We start from the raw sequence: 21,285 nt of genomic DNA, 5'->3' as shown, positions 1-21,285 counted from the left end.
TTCCTAGGTCAGAAGTTTCCATACACTAAGTTAACTGTGCCTTTAAGCAGCTTGGAAAATTCCAGAAAATGATGTCAAGACTTTAGGCAATTAGCCAGTTAGCTTCTGATAGGAGGTGCACTGAATTGGAGGTGTACCTGTGGATGTATTTTAAGGGCTACCTTCAAACTCAGTGCCTCTTTGCTTGACATCATGGGAAAATCAAAAGAAATCAGCCAAGACCTCAGGAAATATAACTGTGGACCTCCACAAGTCTGGTTCATACTTGGGAACAATTTCCAAATGCTTGAAGGTATCACGTTCATCTGTACAAACAATAGTACGCAAGTATAAACACCATGAGACCACGCAGCCATCATACCGCTCAGGAAAGAGACGCATTCTGTCTCCTATAGATGAACATAGTTTGGTGCAAAAAGTGCAAATCAATCCAAGAACAACAGCAAAGGACCCTATGAAGGTGCTGGAAGAAACAGGTAGACAGGTATCTATATCCACAGTAAAACGAGTCCTATATCAACATAACCTGAAAGACTGCTCAGCAAGGAAGAAGACAAATGGGTTAAGGACAACAAAGTCAAGGTAATGGAGTGGCCACCACAATGCCCTGACCTCAATCCGATAGAAATTTTGTGGGCAGAACTGAAAAAGCGTGTGCGAGCAAGGAGGCCTACAAACCTGACTTAGTTACACCAGTTCTGTCAAGAGGAATGGGCCAAAATTCCAGCAACTTACTGTGAGAAGCTGGTGGAAAGCTCCCCAAAATATTTGACCCAAGTTAAACAATTTAAAGGCAATGCTACCAAATACGAATAAAGTGTATGTAAACTTCTGACCCACTGGGAATGTGATGAAAGATTTAAAAGCTGAAATTAATTATTCTCTCTACTATTATTCTGAAATTTCACATTCTTATAATAAAGTAGAGATCCTAACTGACCTAAGACAGGGAATGTTTTCTACGATTAAATGTCAGGAATTGTAAAAAACCTTCTGACTTCAACTGTATTGAGATAGATAGATAGATAGATATTTAATGCATAGATATTTAATGCGTATATATATATATATATATATATATATATATATATATATATGTGTGTATATATGGATATATGATATATATATATATATATATATATATATATATATATATATATGCATTAAATTCCAAATCTTCTAAAGTCATTCGATATGTATTTGTGAGGAACAGAACAAATTCACTAAAATCTAGCGCATGGTTTCAGAATACCAGCCAAGTCATACTTTTATTAAACTTTTAATGATGCTTTTTTGTCATTTTGTAGCTTGACAGCCTGAGTTCCCATTCACTGTAATTATATAGAAAAGAGTGTACAGTACATTCTTCAACTTTTCTCCTTTTTTGTTCCAGGTAAAAAAAGAAACTCGTCATTTAAAAAAAAAAAAAAAAACATTTTATGCATTTTTGGGCATTTAAGCATCATCAAAACTTAAAACTGTGCACTTCAGAATTGCATTTCTCTTCTCTCTCTCTCTCTCTCTCTCTCTCTTTTTAATTTTTTTTACTGAAATAGTAAGATTCACTTTAGCAAGATTAATGTAAGCAATATCCTTATATATCATTTGCCCTTGACATGGTTTTTAACACTTAATTTCATTTTGATTGCTCACCCAGGTAAGTTAACACATTTCTTCAAAACCTGTTGGCTTCTGTTGTGTGTTCTCATACTGTTTTTTTTAAACTAGCAACTCATCGACATTATAAAGTTCACTTTGACCTAGTTGTGTTTTGCTATGGCTTGTTGACTTTTGTGATTCATGTTTTTTAAAGATAAAGATCCAGTGATTTAATGAAGAGCTCTCTTTCTAGAGTTGATGTTGTTTTTCATTGTGTCACTGACAGCGTAGACAGTCCGTGCCAATAGAGGAAAGGTCTAGAAGAGATGAGGCAAACAATGAGGAAGCAAACCCCCACTCCCCAAAACAAAGAGTCTAAATCACAGGCACAGAGTTTTATTGTGCCCTAATGGCAACACTGAATCCATTATAACATTTTAAATGACTTTCTAAGCTCAATATTAATTTATGTGGCTTTTATTAACAAAAATATATAATGGATGTGACACCATCAAGTCTTCCAGACATTGTTAATGATCTCGATAAAACAATGTAGGAAGATACAGAGGTGAACTTTCTTGTACAGCACTATCAAAATGATGATATAATGCTACAGTGCAGACATTTTTCTGGGTATTTATTCACAGTAGATGTTTTAAGGAACACTTGATGAATGTCCTAAGCATATATTTACATGCTTTAGTGAACCACATTGATGCACAAGCAGTTTAGTTCAGGGCATTATACAGCAGTTTTATCTAGGTTGTGCAAAACTACCAATTTTCTCAACCTACTAGTCGATCGGTTGTTTGAACGACTATTCAACTAGCCTGTGTTAAGGATATGGATGATGTATAATGACGTGTTCACGTGACCCCAATCAGATTTGCATGGAGTCTATAATGTCTTTAATGATTTCTTAACATAGAAGTCAGATGTTTTTTTGTTTCCATTAGTCTACCTAGTGCTACTCAGTTCTTTCAGTCTAAGAGGTCTATTTGTCAGTGTTCAGCACAGTTAAAGGGAGGAAAACAGGCTTTTATACTGACAGCATTAACATGCACTACCCTGCAGTGGACCATGTTTGGAAAACTGAGAGGGTGAGCTGTGCACTAACACCCATTCAAGTGCCTTTTTACAGATCTGTGTCAATCTATTTTTGCCTTTGTCAATATTTCTCTGTTCCAGATGTTTGGAAATTGGACATTCGGAACACTTGTGTTCACTGTCTTGGTGTTCACAGTCACGTTAAAGGTAATACATCTGGGCACCAATACACACACATAAACACACGTACACTCTAAAGCAGTGGTTCATAACTGTTTGTGTTCAGGATCCAGATTTTATGTTGGACATAAAGTGGCAACCCAACATAATACAGAAATTCTTTATTGTACAAAAAGTGAACAAAAATGTCAAATAAAACACAGAAATAAATAAATACTGCCATGAACTGCATAGGCCCTGCAATGTACAAAATAAGTGAATGTATGGTTTCGTCTCTTGAGTTTGGATGGTTTCATGCTTTTGGCAGCCAATAATTCACCACACAAAACACACTGTTCCATAGTAAACACTGTACACTATGAACTACAGTATGCACGGTTATACTGTATGGTTTGTTGCATTTTATTGTTTGCATTTAAAGGGGCACTCAGTAATTTGTTCCCCATTAAAACGTTTTACTCCTAAAGAAATTAATTGTAATTTTGAAGCATATGTATAAAATCATGACCACTCACTTAAGATGAGGAATCTAGTCATATCAGTAACCATATAAAAGCTGTTTTATTCTACATGGGGCAGGGGCGCCCTCATGGGGGCTGCCATTTTAGAATCACATGGCCAGCTGAATGCTGCTTGCTTAATCTCAGTAACTGTCTTGTTATTGGACACTTTAACACTTGGATTAAATTAATCATGGCTGATTGTGAATAGTGAATAGTGAATTTCTACAATGAAATCAGTAACTGAAAACTATTGATTTAGAATGATGCTGCATCCACACCACTAGGTGTCACTGTAATCCTAGATGACACGAGCAAAAAGTTACTGAGCGCACCTTTATCCTTAAGCACAGAACAGAACTTGGGCCAGATTCATGAAACATTCCTAAAAATAAAATTCTACTTTTATCTTCTTATTTTCCAAAAAGTTAAGAATATTTTATATTTCCAAAAAGACTTCTTAAGAAGGTTCTTATCTTTTTTTCCTAAACCATCAACGTTTAGAGCTAAATATATTCTCATGAATTCTTGAATTTATCTGAAATGTTAAAAAAAAAATCCTTAAAAAGATTTTAGTTAATCCGGCCCCTGGGTCGCGAGTTGCCCACCAAAAAGGGAATGTTTCAACAACTTGGCTTATGACGTTATTTCTATTTAATGAAAGTTCTCACAATGTCAGGGAAATGTTCTTAGTGCAACAATGTTCGTGTCCTTTTCTTTCATTTTTTTCTGTAAGTGAAAGCTGATAAAGATGTTAAGTTTTCAGCAACCTTTAAAAAACATTTTACTTGTATAACAATACAAAAACTGGACATTTTTACAGGTCCCACAACCAAAAAAAAAAAAATTTAATTATTTTTTTTATTTTTTTAAACGCTTGGAAAATGTTTAAAGAACATTAATTTGTTAGCTGGATGAGATCTGCTGCTGGGGAGAACATTTATCTTGATCTTGGCTCTTTTTACCCAAAAATAAAAATTCTCTCATTATTTACTCACCCTCATGATATCCCAGGTGTGTATGACTTTCTTTCTTCAGCAGAACACATTTGAAGAACAATAAAAAAAAATTCTTAGCTCAGTAGGTGCTTAAAATGCAAGTGAATGGCGATTTCTCTTTTGAAGATCCAAAAATCACCAACAGTCAGCATATACGTCAACGATACAACTCCAGCGGTTAAATGAATGTCTTCTAAAGTGATCCGATTGCTTTTGGTGCGAAAAAGATCAATATTTAAGTACTTTTTAACTATAATCTAACGATCCAGGAGAGGGTGGAGACCAAGCGGTCTCTCGTGTGATGTATTCGCGTTGCCATGGATACAGAGGTAATCTCACATTATCCACTCGGTTGAGACATCCAGGATGAGCACGCAAACGCACCATCGTGAGTAAAGAAACAGATCAATACGGATCTAAACCAAAATCAACCAAGCTTCTGTTCAGCGTTCCTCCTTCTCACTTGAAAACAGCGTTGCTCTTCTGGCTGTGAACCACTTGTGTCAGTTCTTGCATTTCAAATGCCAATGCAATTAGTCAAGTGCGTACCGCTGCCAACTGGAAGCATGCTTTAGAGTTGAAAAAAAATACTTAAATATTAATTATCTTTGCACCAAAAGTGATCGCATCACTTTAGAAGACATTAATTTAACCGCTAGAGTCGTATGGATGACGTTTTTGCTGACTGTCTGTGATTGTTGGAGCTTCAAAAGATAAATCGCCATTCACTTGCATTTTCAGGACCTACTAAGAAATTTTTCTATTTTTCTTCAAATGTGTTCTGGTGAAGAATGAAAGTCATATACACCTGGGATATCATGAGGGTGAGTAAATAATGAGAACATTTTCCTTTTTGGGTGAACTGTCCCTATAAACTGATGTATCTTCCCATCTCTCACTGTGTGTGTGTGTGTTTGTGTGTGTGTGTGTGCTTTAGCTTGCCCTGGACACACATTACTGGACGTGGATTAACCACTTCGTCATATGGGGGTCTCTGCTTTTCTATGTGATCTTCTCTCTCCTGTGGGGAGGCATCATTTGGTATGGTCTAATGTCACAACTTAATGACCTACAATGCATATTGCATAAAAACCTGACTAGTTTATCAATCTACGAATGCTTCCTCTTTGTTCTCTCTAGGCCTTTCCTGAACTATCAGAGGATGTACTATGTGTTCATGCAGATGTTGTCCAGTGGTCCGGCATGGCTCAGTATAATTCTGCTGATTATAGTCAGTCTTCTGCCTGATGTGGTGAAGAAAGTGTTGTGTAGAGCTCTATGGCCTACAACCACAGAGAGAATACAGGTAAGAACTCTTAGCATTTACAATGAAGTATCTGTATGTGCAGTCTATGTTGCAAATAGTTAACATCTAAGATGCCAAACTACAATATTTTATAATATTCAGATTTTTATATATATATATATATATATATATATATATATATATATCACAATGTCAACATTTAAGATTATATTTTGAAAATGTTACATTGCTAGTATTAGAAAAAGGAACCTGACAAAGATGTCATCATAATTTTTGCATACTGAATTAAAATGCAGGATTTCATTTACACCAATACAAAATGTTAAACCTAAACTTTAATAATTAAATGTTAAACCTAAACATTAAACAAATCATTAATACAATTCCGGCCTTGTAAACACTGGTATTTGCCTTAGGAAATGTACATTTACTTAGGAATTAATATGTTATATATCATAATATACAGTATTTATATTATATAAATAATTGCCAATCTGAAGCATGTCAATAGTTGTATAGTTTGTTGATAATGGTACAAACTGGTCTTTAGACTTACATTTGCGTCGGATTGGTTACCAGTATGCTTGATGTAAGTGAATTCTGGGTGCAGTTCATGATTCCCTTCATTTGTAGATTCTCCATCACATTGGATGACTCTTGTGTCTTCGAGTCATTCAATTACTGTTGAATTTGTTGACTCTTGGTGAAACAGTCTGTTAAATTATTTGTATGTTTTTGTGTCAAGACACATGGTATGTCAGCATACTATGTCAAGAATTTTTTTTAAATGAAATTTAGGGCCCTATTTAAGAGCGCTAGCGTTAAGCGCAGCACTTTGCCATAAGTCATAAGCGCAAAGTCAGTGGGCATGGCCATGAAGTTTTGGTATTTTCGCGCAAGCATGCACTAAAATCTAGGTGCAAATAGGTTTGGCCACAGATTAATTAGCAGAGATGGGACACTTCTATTAAAATGAATGGGAGAAATTGGAACGCCCAACGGCAGCCAACGGTCAACGGATGTAGAAAAGAAGTCCCGCCTTAAGGGTAAAAGAGCCAATCACCTTTTAGATACAGACATCGCCTGTCAATCAACTCAACAACGCGTATGCACGTTAGCTATACAAGATGAGAAAATTGAGTGTAATCTGAAGTTAAGAAGCACAATTTATGATACCAGTGTTTTCAGATTTTACTGCTGATTTGAAGTATGTCCTTTGATCGTAATCTTGGCCAAACGTTTAGGAGATTTCAGTCTTTTCCCATTCAAGTAGATTAGAGCTGCACTGTCATGACTGGAAATAGCCTCCCGAGAGCATTCCAAAGATGTCCGACAGTAGGCTGACTTGATAGAAAGACTTTGGTTTGGCGAAATCGCACACGCAACGCACAAATGGGCTGGATTAAGTGCAATTTAATTCAGTTTTCTCTGGTTATTATTCCACCTACTGCGTTCTATTATATAGATCATTCCCTCAAGCACCAGCGATATAAACCAAGACAGCACATTCATAAGAAGTTGGTAGAGTAAATGGACTGTATGCAATGAATTTGAAGAATTGAAAATTACGTTCTTTTGTGCATTAACTGTGTCGTTGATGATTGTCGGGCATATTTCTATGACAGTGACACGCTCCTTTTATACGCATGGAAAATGTGATTCTCTTCTGAATTTGGATGTAGGCTCCGTTAAATTACAGAGAATGTAAGTATTATTAATAATTTTCAGCAACTGACCCACAAATCATGGCTAGTATTAACAGTGATTGTATCAGTAGGGACTTCACTTCTACCGGTCGATTTTGATTTCGAAAAATGTTATGCAAATCAAACATATTTCTAAATTAAAATTACACTTCAAACCAAACGAAAATATAATCAAAATAACAAAGTGGTCAAAAAATCATAGCCTACCAATTCCAAACATTTTCCTCTCTCCAACTTCTTCCACCGGCCTGTTTTGCAGTGACTTTAAAATTCATTCTATGACAACAGGTGGAAAAATACCTTTAGGTCAACAAATTAGACCATAAATACAGTTGTAAATTTAAACAATAATAATAATTATAAACTAAGACCTATAGAATGTTTAACACAAATCTCATCATTTTTTGTTTCATTTTAGATGGCTACAAATCTGATCGTCAGGGACATAATTTGGTGTTTGTACATGAACTTTATTTCCACCTGCTGGTGGACTATCCAAACTGCAAATGCAGAAACTGAGTTTAAACTTTGCGCTTAAGACGTGGTTTTCAAACATCTTAGCGCAATGACCTATTTCTCAGGAAAATAGCAAATTGCGCTTAGCACCACTTCATTAACATACGATACACACACAGTTTGCGCGCATACACCCACAATAGCGCAAACACTCCCACCCACGCCTACTTGCACTTTGTGCTGGCACAAAAATTGTGCTTACAATTAGCGCTTTCACGAAAATTTGATAAGAGGTTGTGCACGGTCGTTGCGCACGGTCGTTGTGCGTTTCGCTGCGCTTCACGTGCTCATGAAAATAGAGCCCTTAATGTATTTGTATGTGTGACATACTGCCTTACCACTGACTTAACCTTGTGTGTTCCTTTCCTCTCACTAACCTTCCCTATTAAAGTGTAGAATGTTCCAGAGCGATACTGTTATCTTCACATTAAGTTTTAACTGTAAATCCAATAATACAATATAATAATGCTGCAAGATATGAAAGCCAACATGAAACGCTGTTTGCAACCAATTTTATTTCTTGCGTCTGTGTACACATACTTGTTTAAAGCATTTCTGGCCTAAGAGGGATTTGGGACATCGACCAAAAGGACAAGTCATTTAATAGGCTTAGTGAGTCATAATTAAAAAAAACATTTTTTTTAATAACATCCATTGATAAATCATACGCAGTAAGACCAGGAACAGGTATTAAAGGGATAGTTCACCCAAAAATAAAAATTCTCTCATCATTTTCTCAACCTCATGCCATTCCAGATGTGTATGACTTTCTTTCTTTTGCAGAATACAAATTAAGATTTTTAGAAGAATATCTCAGCTTTCATCCAATCAGTTTTAGGTAAGAACAGACCAAAATGTGTCTCCTTTTTCACTGTACATTTTGGCATAGCCGTCTCTTGGCACTATTATAATTTCAAACTCGATTACACTTCCTAGTGCTTGATGCAGAGCGGTAGATGGTGCTAGGAATTGTAATCAAGCTTGAAATCATGATCGCCAAGGCGACTGCTGATGACAAGATTTATAGTGAAAAAGGAGTTACATTTTGGTCTGTTCTCACCCAAAACCAATCGTATCGCTTCAGAAGACATGGATTAAACCACTGGAGTCTTATAGTCAGATTAATTTTATGCTGCTTTTATGTGCTTTTTGGAGCTTCACAGTTTTGGTCACAATTCACTTGCATTGAATGGACCTAGAGAGCTGAGATATTCTTCTAAAAATCTTCATTTGTGTTAAGCAGAAGAAAGTCACACATCTGGGATGGCACAAATGCGAGTAAATGATAAGATGAATAAAATTTTTGACTGAACTCTTCTTTTAAGAAAGTAAAGGATTCAATTTTTATTTCATGTTCACTTTAAATATTAAAATAAATAAGGAGCTAACACTTAACCCCTTATTAATCTCTTAGCTATCAGGTTGTTAACCTTTCTAAACCCTGTCTTTTTATTCCTCTGTCTCTCTCTTTCTCTTCTCTTTTCTTCTGATGCTTGGCCTTGATCCTTGACCTGTCCCCTCCCCTGTGTGTTTAACCCTTGACCTGTGACCCGTGGTAATGTCAGACAAAGAGGCAGTGTCTAACTGCCGAGCAGTCCACCATCTTTATGCTCTCTCAGACCTCCAGCAGTGTCAGTTTCTAAACTGAGCAGGAGGTGAACCTCTGCACACTCTCTTTCTGCATGTGTATGTGTGTGTCAGTGAGTGATTAAGACACAACAGGGTAATGAATGTGTTTATTTACACATAAGAAATGACAGGACTCTTTGTACCTCAACAGGCCAGTAACAGATCTTGTAGTACACTTTTGTGTCTTTGTATCTGTTCTAAGCCGTATTATAATGCTACCTGATTGCATGCATAAAATCCCTGAGTAAAAACCAGTCTAAACTGGTTTAAGCTGGTCTTCAGCTGGTCTAGCTGGTCTCCCAGCCTGACCATCTGACAAGTGCCCAAAATAAACCAGCAGAACAGACCAGCAAATCAGCTTAGGCTGGTTTAAGCTTTTGTTTCAGCAGGAATGTGTATGTTTATATTTGCATGTGTATTTTATGTTGGTGATATGACAATGTGTACTTAATAACAGAAATGCATTTTATTTTATTTTGTTTTTTTATGACAAACAAACCCACACACACACACACACACACACTTCAGTTAAGAAATGTCAAAGGCAAAATAATTATAGAATTAGAGACTGCACATTGGTCTTTTATGCCATATTTGAGTTTGCTTGTATGTGATATTTCACAGAGAATGAGGGCTGACAGGATCTTTGAAAGGGTTGAATCACACAGTCAGGATTCTCTTCTAGATGGGGCTCAGAACACCTCTGAGGCCTAGCGGCTCTATGGTAAAGAGTATGTGGTGTTCAAGACTAAAGCCAGACAGAACTAATCCAATCTCAACTGGAGCTCTAGAGTTCTCAGATGAAGTGTGTTGCTCTAGAATTGAGGTGATCTGAGAATTCTAGAATCCTGCTAATTGGCTCATACCAGTGAAAGTTTGGAAGATCTTTGGTGCACCTGTGTGTGTCTGTTGCTTGGTGTGAAACCTCCAGACTAATTTGGTGTGGTTTTGAAGCTTCAGGATTAAGCTATTGTGTGCTATTAAGTATTGGTATGTGGTTTGGGGTGTGGAACATGTGCAGACAACAGGTCACGGGGACAGTCTTTGCTCCCAACATACACAAACTTATACACAAAAACACATTATACTGTATAAACAGAAAACAATTTACCATCTAACACCCTGACATGCATGATTATCTTGCTTCTCTTGATTCTGTTTCTTACTGTATATTGTGGCTAAATAAATGAAAATATTGTAACAAATTTCTTAAAGGGATAGTTCACCCAAAAATGAAAATTCTCTCATGATTTACTCACCCTCCTGGCATCCCAGATGTATATGACTTTCTTTATTCTGAAGAACACAAATTAAAATGTTCAGAAGAATATTTTAGCTCTTTAGGTCCATACAAGTGAATGGGTGCCAAAATTTTGAAAATTCAAAATCCAAAAAGGCAGTATAAATGTAATACATACAACTCCAGTGTTTAAATCCATAACTTCTAAATCAATATCATAGGTGTGGGTGAGAAACAGATACATATTTAAGTATTTTTTATCAACAATTCTGATCTATGCCCAGTAGGGGGCAATATGTATGAGAATGTGAATCACCAAAAACAGAAGAAAAGTGAAAAGTGAAGGAAAAGGACTTAAATATTGATCTGTTTCTCACCCACACCTATCATATCACATTAGAAGATATGGATTTAACCACCAGAGTAGTCTGGAGTACTTTTATGTTGCCCTTATGTGGATTTTGGAGCCTGAATATTTTGGCACCCATTCACTTGCATTGTATGGACCTACAGAGCTGAAATATTCTTAAAATCTTAATTTGTGTTCAGCAGATTAGTGAAAATCAAACACATCTGGGATGGCATGAGGATGAGTTAATGATGAGAGAATTTTCCTTTTTGGGTGAACTAACCCTTTAATGCCATTAAGTGTCTATTCTGTCCTAGAAGATGCTTATGTTACGACCACTTCTGTTCATCTAAAACATGCACAGGACCCTCTATTACATATGATAAGTGATTTGAGGCATCACATGTACTAACCAACTTGCAAAATTAAGGCACAATTTAAAGGAATAGTTTACCCTAAAATTAAAATTCTGTAATTATTTACTCACCCTCATGACATTTCAAACCCCAAAGACTTTTTTTTTATGCAGAACACAAAAGGATTTCCATATAATATCATGTGATAGTCTTGTGCATCAAATTCCATATGATCACTTTGTATGATGAACAGACTTAAAGTTATTTACTCTAAAATGATCAACATATGCATACAGAGCCCAAATCAAATATAGCTGAATGTAAATAACATCAAAGCTTATTGGTTCTTGTGTCATGACATCATGAGATTTGGTCATGAAACACATAAGAACCAATGAAGTTTGATGTTACTGATGTTTCGCCATCAATAACTTGATATGAGTCATGAGTTGACCTTTGATTTGAGAGTGATTTTTGATGTTTAATTGCTTACATTTCAGTTTGATCTTCATACAAAGTGAACATAAGCCTTCAGAAGACTCAGATATGATGCATGAGTTGTGTGGACTATGGAAGGCCAAATTATCTTTTATTTTTACCAGCATTACTCGTCATAATTTAATTTTTAATAGTACGAATTTTAATTATATAGCACTCTAATTTAATATTTACTAGGAAGAATTCCAATTAGAGAGCTCTACAAATGCATTTTTACTAGTAAAAAATTCCAATTACAGAGCTCTACAATTGATTATTTACTTGTCATATGTTTCCACTGACTCCTATTAATTTTTAAGTACAGAGCTCGACAATTGAATTTTTTAGAGAGCGCTATAATTGAATTGCAGAACTCTGCAATTACATTCTTACTAGAAGAATTCAAATTACAGAGTTCTACAATTATTTAATGTGATTTATTTAAAATTCAATTTTAGATCTCTAATTGGAATTGTAGAGCTCTCTAACTGAAATATTACCAGTAAAAATAAAATTACAATGAGTAACTCTAGGAGCATTAAAAGCTAAATCAGCTTGCCATACATGGACTACTTTTATAACATTTATTTATTTATTTATTTATTTATTGGCTTTAATGTGAGTCACCTATCAATGTTATTTGGAATATAATGTTGTATGGAAATCAGCAATCATGACATTATTTAAAATATCTCCTTTTGCATCCTGCATTAGAAGAAGTCATATGGGTTTGGAATGACAATATTGGGTGTAAATGAGACAGAATTAAAATTTTTAGGTGAACTATTCCTTTAAGTACACCACTGAGGCCATTTCCAGAATAATATTGTAACCGAAGACTTGGAAAGTAATTTTAATCTTGACCCACCATTGAATTCAAAACACTCTAGCTATATTTCTCAAACCACTTAATCTTGAAACTTCCATTCAACCTTTTAAAATCTTACTAACTGCCTCTCAATTAGTCCATCTCTGAAGTGGTCAAATTGGTGAATTTTCTAGGACTGAGTTCTCTCACACACTTTTTTGCAATTGCATGTGGTAAACATTGGTTGTCATTTCATATTAATTGTGATACTTTGTTTTTGTTTGCACTGCTTTTAACTGGGGCTTTGGAAATGTGTTTTTTCAGCTGTATTTGTGACATGTGACATGTTGATATCCAATGTCTGCACTTACTGTATTTCACTGTATTTTTCATTCTTTTCTCCAGAATGCTGATAGACTATATAAGGGCCACCTCTCAGAGTTCAGCCCCCTCTCCTCCCTCCACGCTCCACATGCGCGGAAACACGACAGACAGGGCAGTGAGAGCCAGAACCACGCCCACTGCAGGTCTGACTCCTCCCCTTCCAAAAAACTCATGTGTACCTACTGGGGGGGCAGGCCTGGCTACTGCACCTTCAACTCCTTCCTCCGAATAGGGGAAAACCCAAGATTTTCTGGGGCAGCTTACGCTTACAGTGCACCAGGGCCCGAGACCTCTGTATGATGGTCTCAAAAAGAAAAAACAAAAGTTTAATCTGGTTTAGTCTATACTGGTCTAGAGCTCTGATTTTGGCCTGGATTATCCCAAATTCAAGATTTGGATTACATCTCGTCTAAATCTAGTTCAGTCTTGACTTGTTATCCATGTCATTGCCTAAAACAAAAGCACTGAAATGCACACTTCTGGTGTGTACTTACTGTACACTAAAGCAACACATGGGCGGTAGTGATGCTGTGTGTTAATTTGTAGGCTGATGGAAGGCCAAACAGAATTGCCTGCACCATCTGCAAGTGTGGCGTACTGTGCAAAGCGGCCTTGGGACATATTTACCTTGTTTTCTTTATGTAGAGTGTGTGTGGATGTTTGAACGTGAGTGTGTTTTCCCTCTACACTGTGGTTTGTGAGTGTTTGTGTTAGTTCGCTCACTCCCTCTCGTAATCCGTCATGTGAAAAATTACTTGAAACAACTACACTCGACAGTAGTAGCACAAATCTTCCCCTATCAAGCACTGATACAACATGTCTGAATATAAACATGTGGATGACAGTTAAAATGGCCTTGGATGCTCTTAAAACTGATTGTCCTGTTTTTTTCTTTTCTCTTTTTTTTCTCTGTCGTTTCCCCTCCCTTTTGTCCTGTGCTCCTTCTCTTTTCTCATCCTACTTTTTTTATAGAACAAACTGGTGTTGCCTTTGTGCAAACGTGTTATCGAGGAACACTCCATAGACTGCAGTTGTCTTTGTCAGATTGCATTGTAAGTGGCTAAATTTGGCCATTTCTGCTGCACTGTACTAGAGCAACATAGGTGTGTTTACCGTGGGTGTTTGCATTGGCATTTGTTAAAAAAACTACAAGAACACAAGTTGTAACTGGACTGTCATTATATTTCACCCTTTTACTTCAAGATTGGTGGAAATTTCACATTCCATGGCTCTGAAGTTCTAAAACCATTGACTGAGGCAACATCCACACTCATAAATTTTTGTTTGAAAACCCATTGATTTTGCTACTTTTACGCCTCTCATCCACAATAGAACAGCATTATCCTCATTCGAAAATGGTGCATTTAGAAAATTACTTTGGAAAAGGGTGGCATTAGGAAACTGAAAATGGAGTTTTCAAAAGAAAACGGATTAGTGTGGACGTGGCCTAAGGGACCATTCAGACTGAACGCATTCTGTAAAAAAAGCTAGATGCAGCACAACAAATGGAACAGTATTCCGATGTTTCGAGACATGTTTTTAAATGTTGTAGGTTTTTAAATTTTGGTTAACTTGACACAGCGTCTAAAAAACTGCGGAACTTCTTTCGCAAGACGCTGAAAAAAACTGCGAGATGTGGCGCAACTGTCAAAGATGTCCCAACTGTCAAAGATACCCAAATAATGGGTATAACAGTGCAGAAGTATGCAAAAACGTGCTCTGTGTGAATGGGCCCCTTGTTAAAGTTGTTAACGGCCAGTTACTTAGCTGCTTAACGATTTGCTTTTAAGTTCTACAATCCCTAATCAAATATTCCTATAGCTTAGTTTTAGTATAGTGCCAGAAACATAATGCTAAAGGCTATGCTAGCATAACTAGCAACCTTAGCATAACTGTTCTGCCTTAATACAACGTTTCCCATCTTGTACACCCCAGTTTGGAACCAAAGGTCGTAAACAAATGTGTGTTAGTTGCCTTATGCTGAAAGAGAAATGGAGGAAAAGTATTTGACGGCATTAGAAGAATCCCACCACATTGCCTTAAGTTGACATTGCACCAGCTGAGGATGTTGACAAATAAAAGTAGTACTCGACATCTTCCAGCGCCAACAAAACAGCCTAGGGCTCCTGAAAAAAAAAAATTGTACAGCTTGCATATTAGCTGAAAAAGTTGTCAGAAAGTGACATTTAAAATTTCCATTGTTCCTAATGTCTGTATGCTCACAAAAGTCTAGACGAACTACCGTGTCATTGTATTTTCATGATTGTACTGTAATGTCCTATTTGACTGATCGCAAAGCATTTTGTCTGTAATTCTTGGAGCCCTGTGCTGCGCTGTTTGTATCATTTCTTTGTTGCACATTTCTAATTCACCATCATCTGATAAGTCAGATATAATAAGCCTGTGCTACTGATCACATACAACTCATTAAACTAACAGTCTAAGCACGGTCAGCATCACTATGGCCTCTGTTCACTGTCCTGTGCACTTTGATAGAAACTCACATAGAAAATTAGCTTCTTAAAATGTATCCAGAGAACGTGCCTCACACACACCTTATGACTTGCCTGTTTAGGAAGATAGCATTCTCATAAAACACAGTCATGATTGCTATTTGATGTGTCATTAACATTAATTCAAATTGAATTTGAAGTGAAATCCACTGTGAAAGTACAACCTCAATTCCAAAAAAGTTGGGACAGTATGAAAAATGCTAATAAAAACAAAAAGGAGTGATTTGTAAATTATATTCACCCTTTGCTAAATTGAAAACACTACAAATAAACATTATATGATGTTTTACCTTGTGAATTTCATAGTTTTTTTTTTTAATGTACAGTAATTTCAAATCAGATGATTGTAACATGCTCTAAAAAAGTTGAGACAGGCAATTTAAGACTAATAACAATTTGATGAGTTAAAATAACTAGGCAATGTGAAACAGGAGATGTTAAACAGGTAAGGCAATCGTATCATAGTATATAAGGAGCCTCCAAAAACAGCCTAGTCCTTCAAGAGCAAGGATCATTCAAGACTTGTCAATTTGCCAACAGATGCTTCAGCAAATAATCCAGCACTTTGAGACCAATGTTCCCCAAAGACAAATTGGAAGGATTTTGGGCATTTCACCCTCTACAATGCACAATATAGTTAAAAGATTCAAGGAATATGGTCAAATCTATTAAGGGCAAGACGAAAACCACTTCTGAATACGCGTGATCTCTGATCCCTCAGACATCACTGTCTTAAAAAACATCATTCATCTGTAATAGATATCATGAATATGGGCTTGGGATTTAGTAAACCTTTATTAGTCAACACCATGCATCCACAGATGCAAGTTAAGACTTAACTGTGCAAAGCAGAAGCCATACATCAACACTGTCCAGAAGTGCTGCTGACTTCTCTGGGCTCGGTCTCATCTTAGATGGAAAGTAGAACAGTGGAACCATGTTTTTTGGTCCGATGAATCCACATTTCAAATAGTTTTTGAAAAACACAGCCGTCATTTTCTCTGGGCCAAAGAGGAAAAGGACCATCCAAGCTGTTATCAGCGTCAGGTCCAAAAGCCAGTGTCTGTATGGGACAGGGGTGTGTCAGTGCCCATAACTCACACATCTGTGAGAACACCTTGAATGCAGACAGATATGTACAAATTTTGGAGCAGCATATACTTCCATTCAGCAGGACAACTTCAAACCACATACTGGCCGAATAAGCAGAGAGTGCAGGTGCTAGATTGGCCTGCCTGCAGTCCTGACCATCTCCAGTTAAGAATGTGTAGTGTATTATGAAGCGCACAATACGGCAACAATGATCCCGTACAATTGTGCAGCTGACGACCTGCATAATGAATGAATGGGGGAAAATTAAACTTTTTAAACTTAACAAACTTGTGTTTTCAGTGCCTAAATGCTTAATAAGTGTTATTAGAAGAAATGGCGATGTTTTACAGTGGTAAACACTTGACTGTCCCAACTTTTTTGAGTGTGTTGCAATCATCTGAAATAATCATTTGAAATTACTGTACATAAAAAACAAAACAAAAAAACAATGAAATTCACAAGGTAAAACATCATATAATGTGTAGTTGTAGTGCTTTCAATATAGCAAAGGGTGAATATAATGTACAAATCACTCCTTTTTGTTTTTATTAGCATTTTTCATACTGTCCCAAATGTTTCGGAATTGGGGTTGTTGTCTTAACTGTTTAATAAGATAACATTATCATGAAAAAGTCAAAGAATTGCAATGTGATTACTCTTAGTTCAGTTTCATCTCTGTCAAGTATATTGAAATTCAATGTGAAAGCAGTTCAGTGTAATGACTAGATAACATTCCCATAAAAAGTCAGTGGATTGCTATTTGTTTAGCTATTGATCAGTTCATTCGCTTTCTATTAATTCGAATTAATTTGCATTCGCACTAATTCAGACTGAAAATGATTTGAATTCTAGTGTGAAAGCAGTTAAGTATCATGACATACATGTTCAATAAAATAATATTCTCGTGAAGAAAACAGTCCAAAAGATGCTATTTGATCACTCATCGTTCTGTCCACTATATTAATTCATGTTCACACTAATTCAAACTGAATCTGAATTTAATTCCAATGTGAAAGTAGTTGGGTGTCATGACTTACCTGTTTAATATACGTAGCATTCTCATTAAAAAAAAAACAATCAAACATGATACTTGATTACTCATACAGTAGTTCAGTTCCATCTCTGTCAAGTATATTAATTCACATTCACATTTATTTTAACTGAATTTGAATTGAAATCCATTTTGAAAGCAGTTCAGGTTAATAACTGTTTAATAATATAACATTCTCATTAAGAGCATTGTCAAAGGATTGCTATTTGATTACTCACAGTTCAGTTCCATCTATGTCCAGTGCATTAATTTACTTTCACGTGAATTCAAACTGAATTTGAATTGAAATCCAATGTAAGAGCAGTTCAGTGTCATGACTTATCTGTTTAATATGATAACATTCTCATCAAAAAGTCAGAAAATTGCTGTTTGATTACCAACAGTTCAGTTCCATCCCTGTTCAGTAGAATGATTTGCATTCACACTAATTCAAACTGAATCTAAATTGAAATGTAATGTGAAAGCAGTTCAGTGAAATGACTTAAAGGTTCAATTATAAAACATTCCCATAAAAAGCATTTGCTTTTTGATTACTCAACGTTCAGTTCTATCTCCATCCAGTATATTAATTCATATTCATATTTATTCAAACTTAATCTGAATTGAAAATTAATGTGAAAGCAGTTCAGTTCAGTGTAAATACCAGGTCGCATTGTAATACCGATTAAACTGATATAAAACTGAACCGAAAAATTGTGCATTTGATCTGCAAAACCACTCAGAAGTTTGTCTGCATGTCTTTTTCCTGCTATCCTTCACATTCCATGCCTGTTTTTTCTTTGTCTCTGTTTTCTGGAATGTAGTGTTGCTTTCCTGGAGCGGTCCTCTTTCATCTAATCGCCACCTATTTCCTTGCATGTGTTTCCTCATCCATCATTCAGTTCTCATGTGGCCAGTCCCCATTTCACCGTTTTAACCATCATCCATGTTAGAGTCAGGGTTTTGGTTAGAGAGAGTAGGTGATGTCAAAGACTATCAAGCTCACTGGTTTGATTGGTACTCCAAGCTTCTTGTGGGTAGGTGCCTTCTGGTGCTTTTTCACCTCAGTGTATGTTCATGCATTCAGTTCAGTGAAGTGTCGAATTCTGGGAAACTCCAGCATGCACATACGTATGTTGCCCGTCAGTTGGCCTACAACAGAGAATGTCTTTTTATAGAATGGTGTTATGGGTAAAGTTAGTTTGTTAAGGGGTGTAAGGGTCACTTTTGGACATTTATTTTTGTGGTTAATGAGATTTAATTTTGATGAAATGTCACAGTCGGTATAGCAACAATGCAATGTCCTTTTTCATGCACACATTATACTGTATCTAAATCTAGAATATATTGATGAGTATATTGATGTCAAGGTTTACAAAGGGCAAGTGGATGAATGAATAACATATTTATCTAATATTTTCACTGAATAATTTCATTTATGGTCCAAAAGTGGATCATTTTACTCATATAAAATCTGTAAGTCAAACTCAAAAACTGTTTCATTGATTATCGAGATCTGAATATTTGCATGTTCTATGTCGCCGTAGTAATGGACCAACCACTGAGCTTTATGAAGCATTGTCATGTCATATTTTCATTAATAAACCATTTTTATAACTTCTGTTAAAGTGTCTCTGAGTCCAGTTCAAGTCATGTAATGCACATCAACGATACAACTCTGGCAAATCTAAAAGAAAACAAGAATGTGCTGAAGTTATGTTATTGAGGTATCCTAATAATAATAGGGGTAAACTGATTCATTCATTTCAGTCTGTCACTGTATTTATATTATTGTTTTGCATTCTACTGTATTTCTTACCACTTTTATCCACTATTGCTGTTGCTCAACAGCTCTCTCTGGCTTCCTGAATGTAACAAAAAGAAAAAAGCTATTGCTGTGCACTACAAAAATTGCATAGTGTTAATCATGTAGCCGAGAATAAAAGCTACATATTACCACCGCTCAAAGAAGTTTATTCTAGAACAAATACCCCGTTCACAATTGTTTTTGTGTGTGTGTGTGTGTGAGTGTATGTGTGTTTCTTTTTGTGTGTTTTTCTGTGTTTCCGATAAACTATTGTTTTGAATCAGAACAATTTTTTTGTAATGTAGGAATCATTTTATCACTAAACGCTGGCTGCTTCGGGTGCATTCAGGCACTGGTAAACACTGTATTGTGTCTATCTGAAATGGCTGTATGATATAGGTATTTTGTATATCTTGTGAAAATTTCTTTTTGCTACTTTTGTATCTAGAGGATGAAGAGAACTTACTGTTACAGAGTTAGAATGTTACTGTTTTAAAAACAACCAAAAGGTCAGTGGAGAAATCAGTTGCAGTAAAAACAAAATAAAAAAAAAATAAAAAAATAAAAAAGCTTTAACTGTCTGGGGGAATTATTTTAAACAAAACATGTGGAATAGTTCTTAAAATGACATTTGCATGGACATTGCTCACACCGACACTAGAAAGACAAATGAAATACAGTCATTGTTTTAAAGGCAGGTGTGACCAAATATTTGATTAGATGCTACGATTGAAGGCTTTACTGTCTGTAGTGGGGCTTAATCTGTGCCAGCCTATTCAGATTAACACAATATATTTAACTTTTTTGATTCATCTGCACAAAGCGTGATGTTGCTCATCAATTTATTATATGTATGTATAGTACTGTACACTTTACTGCTTATATGTAGTAATATTCATGTACAGTTTTGGCTCCTTTTGTATAAAGTTTTTAAAAGGTTGATATCTGTAGATATGTGGATATTTGCCATTTTTTTCTGTAGCCATTAACAGCAAGATAAAGTAAATTTGCTTGTAATAAAGAAATGTAAATGTTTGAACGCCTTGAGCCTTTCTTTGTTTTCCAATTCTTTATAATATAAAACTAATAATATACACATAAAATGTACTGTATATATTTGTATCTACACAAATCATCTATCAACCCTGTGCAGTGCCACCAGTGCAAAAAAATGAATAAATAAATAAAATCCCGGACGAGCTCCCAATAAGTTGTTACATATAGTTACATAAAATAATATTATTTTATCACAACTTCATTTTGCGAGTTACAGATGTTTGTATCTCAAAAATCCATTTGTTTTGGTGCCAAAATCATTGACTTGGCATGTCATGGACATTAATAATAAAGAGCATGCAATAGTGTAATTGTACATTATGACCAAAAGGTGGCAGCAAATTGTAACATATTGAGATTACCTCAACAAACTCCACCACCACACTTAACATAGTCAGCTACTCAGTGACATAATGATTATGAAATATTAGAGTTTTGAATGTGAGAATACAATAGAAATATAGAAAGGTTTTTAATAAATACTGGTAGGTATTTATTGCTTGTGGTTTGCATAAATGCATTTAATATGGACTAAAAAACAAATCAGAAGGTATAATTTAATACTATATAACAGAGAAGTATAATATTGCAGAGTAGTATTTTAGAGACAGGCATCCCTTTATACAAACACTACCTTAAGCTTGTTTGAGAAAAAAACAACAACAAAAAAACAGTGTAACACTATTTATATATATATATATATATATTTAAACTGTCTATCTAATATTCAT

At 35.6% G+C, this 21,285-nt stretch overlaps 1 protein-coding gene across 3 annotated transcripts in view; it reads left to right on the top strand.

Annotated features, from left to right (window-relative positions):
* Window positions 1-20,528, top strand: part of LOC127445524 (phospholipid-transporting ATPase IH-like) — a 98,833-nt gene extending 78,305 nt beyond the window's left edge. For 2 of the 3 annotated variants that reach the window (XM_051705670.1, XM_051705669.1), the window contains 4 exons: window positions 2,788-2,853; window positions 5,262-5,365; window positions 5,465-5,630; window positions 13,078-14,076. In XM_051705670.1, coding sequence (XP_051561630.1) covers window positions 2,788-2,853; window positions 5,262-5,365; window positions 5,465-5,630; window positions 13,078-13,356 — 615 coding nt within the window. In that variant the 3' untranslated portion in view covers window positions 13,357-14,076. Of the gene's footprint in view, window positions 1-2,787; window positions 2,854-5,261; window positions 5,366-5,464; window positions 5,631-13,077; window positions 14,109-18,515 lie in introns of those variants that run through there. The other variant, XM_051705671.1, reaches the window with a different exon arrangement.
* The last annotated feature ends 757 nt before the right edge of the window (window positions 20,529-21,285 follow it).

Source organism: Myxocyprinus asiaticus, chromosome 8 (assembly GCF_019703515.2).
Source record: "Myxocyprinus asiaticus isolate MX2 ecotype Aquarium Trade chromosome 8, UBuf_Myxa_2, whole genome shotgun sequence".
NCBI classification, from domain to species: Eukaryota; Metazoa; Chordata; class Actinopteri; order Cypriniformes; family Catostomidae; genus Myxocyprinus; species Myxocyprinus asiaticus.
The sequence above is the reverse complement of the archived record's forward strand: the minus strand, read 5'-3'. Positions and strand labels throughout refer to the sequence as shown.